Here is a 7,207-nt window from a genome sequence, read left to right as displayed (position 1 = left end):
AACTGAAGTTTACTGTTATCACCCAAATATTAGTGTTAAAGTATACAGGGCCAAATATTCAAAAATATCAATCTTGTTAAAGCCCAGAGTTATCAGCCTAACTGCTCCAAATCACCAATTAAAATTCTTACACTCTAACATGTCAGGTTTCTCTCTCATATACACTTGAAGAGTTGTTTCCTCCCTAAATTTGGAAAGAGAAAGGACTGATCAGTGGTAAGAATAAAAGTTAAGAGTCTTAACTCTTAAAAGATTAAACAAGCATGTTTCCCCCTATATTTTCACTCCAGCATTAGCCATTTAAAAACTACCAAATGCATTAAATAATTAACACAATTGGCAAACGTATGACATTAAAATAGTCTGTGTTTGAAGGTAGAAATACTGATTTGCCCATATTTTCCAAGGTAGAGTTGTGATTTACTCCTATGTTATAAAACACTTGGACTCTTTCTTCTGTAAAAGTTAAGCAGATATAGTACTGTAATTGTGTAAAATAATACTACAGAGAACTTTTTGAAAGATTTCTATTAATTACAAACTTAATATTAAATTAAAATTTCATGACCACTTATAAAATTTTAAAAACCAAATTTAAAAAGTATGACCACACATTGGGAACATTAAAAAATCCAACAGTAAATGAAATACTGATCCTGTGTATCAACTTCATAGCCTAAACACTACAGTGGGAACCAAACATTGAATGAGAAGGAAATTAGACTAAGGAAAACTAATGAGTCTATCAAAATAAAAGACCTATTTAATGTTACATAAGGAGAATAGTGCACAGAACATCAAGAGTGAGTGAGAAAGATTTAGGTTTCAATCTGAGCCTTTTATTACCTACAGACCTTTAGCAGGTCTACTTAATGTTTTTTGTGGCTTAGATGTTTCATCTGTCAAATGGAGATAATACTACCCAACTCTTAAGGCTGTTTTGGAATCAAATGAGATCATGTATACAAATGGTTAGCATAGTGCATTGAATTTGAACCAATAAATGTAGCTATAATTATCTTTATTATGCATCAATATTTAAAAATTGTTGTTTTACTTTATGTAGAATTATTTACTCTAACAATATAAACTGGTCTTTTCCTCGAAAGCACATAACGTATTTCAGGACCGAGTTTCTCAAGCGGAGAGAAGTACTACCGAATTGAGTATAGTTAAATTAACTGGATGAAAGTTTAAAGTGCTTTTGATATCAAATTCTCCAATAGAAATCAGGAGAATTCAGTACACTTCTAGAAAGTACCTCACACTTCTGAGTCAATGAATAGTATGTGGGTAATATGAAACCTACTTTTGTATTGATAAAAAAAAAGTTAAATCCCAGATTTGAGCTTTTTAAGTTAATAACAAATTATGCACAGAGTGAACCTTGCTGACTCTCACATAACAGTTGTTCAAGCATGTTTTAGGCACTACCTTATAAACATGACCACCTTAAAAGGTTTTGTGGCATTTCAGGAACCAAAATCTCTTTATCTGGATACCTGTAAATATTCACCATCTTAGATGAGAAAAAGGCATTTTAAGGAAGCAGTACATTCTCCACTTTGAATCAATCTAATAATAAAATTATTTCACTGTAAGCCAGAAGGCTGATGTTCAGATAGTGAAAATTTAAAGTGAAAGAGGAAAGAAAATCATCTAAATATATCATAAGTTAATGTATTTAGCAGTTTTATTAAAAAAGGAAGGTGCTAGGGACTTGCAACCATGGAGATGCTCAAAATGAGGCTAATACTTGTCTTGAAATAGTCAATGAGTCATCTGTCTAAAGATTCATTCAACTGTTATTTTATAATTCTTCATAAGGACTATTCATCTACTGTGGTCGACTGTCATTTTCAATACCATAACTTATAGAGGCTAAAACCTGTGTCCTGTATTTTAACTTTCTGTACCATATTACAAAAACATAATATACTTAAGTTTCAGAAAAATAATTTGCAGTGTTTTGGAGCATATTTTCCACTTCAAAACATTACATAGATATTGTCTGTTAGCTCCTGTAGAAATGCAGAAAACTGTAAGGATTCTCTTTAATCAAATGTTGTCTAATGTTACTAATATACAAAGTTCCATTATTGCTACTTAAAATTTTATCATGTGCATTTGAAAAACATCTTACTTATTGATCATCTTTTTTGAGTCATAAATTGTGGGCAAAATTTTATAGTGGCCATAAATATAAAAAATGCTTTAAAAATTGGAATAAAAAGAATGCAAGGAATGCACAGGGCTTTACAGAACAAAATTTTTTAAAGAAAGATAATCAGTTAAATTTCTAATCTTAGAAAAAAAAGTATTTTTCTTCTAAAAAAAAAGAGGTGAGAAGACCTATAAAAAATAAGGAACATCTTAAAAACTTAAATAGCAATAATTTAGAAAATTAAGTATGGATATCCTTAAGATGTAAAAAATGGAGTGAAATAAAAAAACAATTGCAGGGAATTTGTTTATTAAGCATTAATGTTAACACTTCTAAATTAAGTATTCACTTATGAGTTTTCTTTGTCACTGCCTTGGTCAATGGACATAATGGAAAATATTGCACAAAATTCAAGCATGGAAATAATAATTAACAAAATATTTAAGCAACATGTTTATGTTTTACATTTAAAAAAATTAATCCAAACAAAATAATTTGAAGCACTTCTCTGATTTGGAAGTCTTAAAATGTTCTCTCGTGTTTTATTTAAGATTTTGTTTTCTCTTTCTCTCTCTCTTTTTTTTTTTTTTTTTTTTTTTTTTTTTTTACAAATTGACACTGTACAAAGAGTTCAAATGGCCAGTAAAACTACTGCTTTAAAATTGTTGGCTTTAAGTAACAGAGGTATAATTTGAATTCACATCAGAGCTTTCTAAAATGGCAATAGTACAAGCATATGACTTTCTCTAGTATCCAAAATCTGTTCTGGCTCTCCCCTTGGCTAGGGAATAGAAAACTAGACAGCTTTCTAAAGCTGCCACAATTTTCTAAAATGCTTTGATAAAAGTTGGCATACTTTGTTTCTTTTGCTTACCTTGATAACACTGGGCTAAACAGAAAATTAAGAAAATTCAGTCAATAGTAACTTAAACAGTAGGTAGTGCTGGATCTGGAAGTTTTGGTAAGATTGATGACTATTCAGAAACATAGTCTTAAAAGAAAAGTAGTTTGCCAAAATTAGGCCAAAAAGCCTACATTAAAGGAAAAAAATGCCAAGAATGAGCTGAACATTAAAGTTTATCTGTTCTTAGAAGATTGCGAACAACACAAAGGGAACTGAAATACTACACACGGATAAGAATGAATTCTTGCAGAGCAAGTTTAGAGAGACTGTAGAGTAAATAGCCTTGCTAAATTTCCACTTGACGTTTAAAATTTTATAAGTGATTTATTATGTCACCATATTAAGCCAATTCAGTTAACTCCATTCAAGAATTGCTTCAGAAATGCCTTGAAAAAGATAATGACAGAAACTATAGATCTGAAAAGCAATCAGTCTTCACAAAGCTTGTCTCCAGACTTAGAATATATAATGCTATCTATCAATTACTGATTCCCCTTAAAATAGATTATCAATGTTCAGCCATCCCATCTTATTCCAGTTTAGTATTAAGAAAGTAATCTTAAAGGGCTGCATTGTTGCTAAACACTGTCAATATTTCTCATATTCACCATTTAGACTATACCTCAACTTTACTTCCCTTATAATATTAAAATAATGAATAAATATGGTCCTTCAGTTAAGGTCCTCCACCTTACCTTAAGTGAAATATAAAATAAGGTAAACTTATTAATTTCTTGCTAGCATTGGCTTAAAATCTGTTTATGAAATAAGAAATAGTAAACTTTAAGTTTTTTTACCCAGAAAGCAGATGTATTCTGATCCACTCCTAATATCTACATAAAACATTTCATCATATTAGTTCAGTTTATAACATTTTTCTTGGAATACTATTGTTGTACCTCAGGGAAAAATCCAATTAACCAACTACAGAAATTATGCTCAGTTGTTAACCTTTTGAAAGAGGCAAAAGTTCTCTAAGAAAACCTAAAATAACAATTGGTTAACAATTACCAAGTGCTGAAAAGGTCATTAAAAATTGGTAAATAATAAATGCAGTTTTGCTGTATTTTAACATCAATGCAAAATAGGATGGTGAAACTTCCCAATGGAGTATGTCAAAGAACATGAACTGGAACAGTGATAACATCTCATTTGTCTTCTCACACCAGCATTTTCCAGGATGAAAAGAGTGACAAGTAGTTTCACATAATTTGAAATTTAGAATTTGAAATTTGTTAAGTTCAAGAATGGAATTAAAATTTAACTTAAGGGGAAAAAAGCAAAATATGGCCGGGTAGTGTCCAAATTTCAAATAAAATCTCAAGGGTAAGTATGGCTGCTGTTTTTCAAAACAGTCATTTTTCCATAAAATGTTGGCTGTGTCATAAGAAATCTCCTGTGCTTTCTGTCAACCAAGACCTGCTGAAGTACAACATGTTTCCCTTGTAAATTCAACCTCAGCTGAAATGTCGAGCAAGGCGGGCAGATCTATAGTCAGCACGAAGTTGTACGAAGGAGTGAAGAATGTTTTTGTCCAGATTAGCAAGTTGTTCTCCTGAGCAGACTTGCTTTAAATTATCTGGGGCGACTACCAGAAGATTGCAAAGTGCATGCAGAGTATCAAAAAGCTGTAATACCAGTGGGATCTGAATTAAGGAAAAAAAAAAACAGCATTGAAACAAAACGATTTCTAGTTTTACAATTAGTTTTTAATCCTTCTCACTTATTTACTGTTATTCAGGAGTTACTAATGTGAGAGAGGTTCAATATATTAAAAAAATTTTAAAGCTTCAGAAAGTATTAAAACTCAAATATTTCAGACATTACAAAAACGTGGTATAATCTTTTTGAAAAGATATATAGTATGCCAGTTTTCTTCAATAGTTAACACTCATTTATACTTCTGTGGATTAGAATTAGTTATCATTAATTTAGCACTTTTCTTAAATAATTTAAACCTTAAGGAAAACTGATTTCAGAGAGATGTACATGAAGAAAGAACATATTTTCCTGATGTGTGATATATACAGCTTTAGTTATGAAAGTCAACAATGTCATTTGAATTGTGGAACTGAAATATGGCCTTGTCTAAAATAAAGCACAAAGCAAAAATGTGTTAATACTGAAAATATGATTGGAACAACACTTTTCCCGTTAGAAAATGTTAGATCTGTCTCGCTCCAATATCAACAAGTTGTAAACTTTTCAGTAATGACAGTAAGTCAGCATGCATTCTTAACGGTCTGACTTATGTTCCTGAGCCTATTTACAAGCTTCCGATTTGTGAATACGTACCTTGAAGTCTTTGGCACACTTCCTATATTCAGCTACATCACAAATTGCTAACATGCCACCCATACAACTGTAGGAATATTGTTGAAGATGCTCATAAATAAGTCGATGAAAACGTACGCCAAGTTCCATCAAAACTGTATCCACATTCTTCCCATCCATGGAATTTTTAATCTTTTCCACTTGCTTTCTCACGTAAGCACAGACTTTAACACAGGCCTGTAAAATTTTTTCTACACTTATTACATAGAAATGGATATCAACTTAGATGAGGAGAAAATACATATAGCGTCTCACTGATTTCTAAGTATAAAAGAAAATAACTTAGAGCACAGTAAGATACACCAATGAAAATGTTAATGAAATTATTAAGCAAAGCAGATATTCTTACTAGTATATTGAATCATTTTACTCACATTAGTATATTGAATCAAAACATTGTTTTCATCTTCTGGCTTAAAATCTGTTTTCTTTTGTTCTGCAGCCAAGATATGCTTCATCTGTCCAATCATACAATTTAACGTCCTAGAGAATTGAGAACACCATATATTTGATCCCTTTATTTAAAAAATTTTTTTAAATGTTTGTTTATTTTTGAGAGAGAGAGAGAAAGAGTGTGAGCTGGAGAGGGGCAGAGAGAGAGGGAGACACAGAATCTGAAGCAGGCTCTGGGCTCTGAGCTGTCAGCACAGAGCTTGACTTGGGACTCGAACTCAAGAACTGTGAGCTCATGACCTGAGCCGAAGTCAGACACTTAACCAACTGAGCCACCCAGGAGCCCCTTGATCCCTTTATTTTATATTCACTTTATATTATTTATACTAAATTGAAATTATTTAATTTCATAGCTCTGTAAAATTATTTACTGTTGGTAGACTTCAGATTTTAGAAAAAATAAATTCTAGGTCTTGCTATCAATGAACTCTGGTTTTATTTAGTTTCCTGCTCTTGCCCAATACTTTATTTAAGGTAATATTAAAGATCTTAGAAATCTGTCACTAACTTATTTCCTTAACAATTATATACAGAGAATGGTTAGCAAGAGGGGAAGATAGAGGGTTTAAGACGAATGGCCAACATTTGGAAGAAGATGTGAGAAGCATATGAGTTTACACTCTAAGGACAATCAGTAGGCTGAACAAGTGGTACTAAAGACCCAGTTGAGAAATGAGAGCATGGGTTTGTAGTGGTACCAATAACATTTGAGTTATGTGATATTCTCCAACAGCAATCAGTCACCCAGTTATGGTAATAAAAGAGACTGCACTGATCCAAAACTTAGGATCTGTAAGATAGTTATGGTTAATGGAAATATATTTTAGGGGAATTAGAAGGGACTAATTCAAGAGCTGGGTCAAGCAACCTAAGCATAATAATAAAGTAAAGCTAGGAAAAGGGTAATTGGCAAATGATTAATAAATTAAGGGCTAGAGCTCGTGCTGAGGTCAGAAAGCAGGTTGTGGAGTTGGAAGAACAAGAGGTTATGAGCAATGAGTGGGATATTCAAGTTTGAGGTTTTTGTTAGCAATGATAACAAGGTCTAGCAGGATATGAGAGTAGGTAGCTAAAGTGAAGATGATCAAGAAAATGAATGGGTCAGACACAAGGAAGTGGAAATGACCTACACTAAGGTTAAAAGAAAAACTGTGAGCCTGTTGCCCAAATTCTCAATAAATACAGGGGACTAACGTAAATGACTGAGAGATAACAGCAATAAGAAAAGATGATGTGAGCTTCAAAGGCAAAGAGGTTCTGACCTAATACCCACAGGTGGACGCTGGTCTGAAAATACCAGAAGGGATCAGGTGGATGCTCTGCTTCCCTCTTTTACCCATTTTCCATGGAAA

At 32.2% G+C, this 7,207-nt stretch overlaps 1 protein-coding gene across 1 annotated transcript in view; it reads right to left on the bottom strand.

The window, feature by feature from the left end:
- Nucleotides 1-2,456: 2,456 nt before the first annotated feature.
- The window catches only part of EXOC5 (exocyst complex component 5), a 55,656-nt gene continuing 50,905 nt past the window's right edge, over nt 2,457-7,207 (bottom strand). Inside the window, exons 16-18 of the mRNA XM_047079587.1 lie at nt 5,777-5,885; nt 5,364-5,579; nt 2,457-4,714 (exon numbers count right to left, since the gene is read on the bottom strand). Coding sequence (XP_046935543.1) covers nt 4,526-4,714; nt 5,364-5,579; nt 5,777-5,885 — 514 coding nt within the window. The 3' untranslated portion in view covers nt 2,457-4,525. The remainder of the gene's footprint in view (nt 4,715-5,363; nt 5,580-5,776; nt 5,886-7,207) is intronic.

The sequence above is a fragment of the Lynx rufus genome, unplaced genomic scaffold (assembly GCF_022079265.1).
Source record: "Lynx rufus isolate CCGP_SWC_20201006 ecotype Redwood Valley unplaced genomic scaffold, mLynRuf1.p SCAF_17, whole genome shotgun sequence".
Lineage (NCBI taxonomy): Eukaryota > Metazoa > Chordata > Mammalia > Carnivora > Felidae > Lynx > Lynx rufus.
This window is presented reverse-complemented; position numbering and strand designations above follow the sequence as displayed.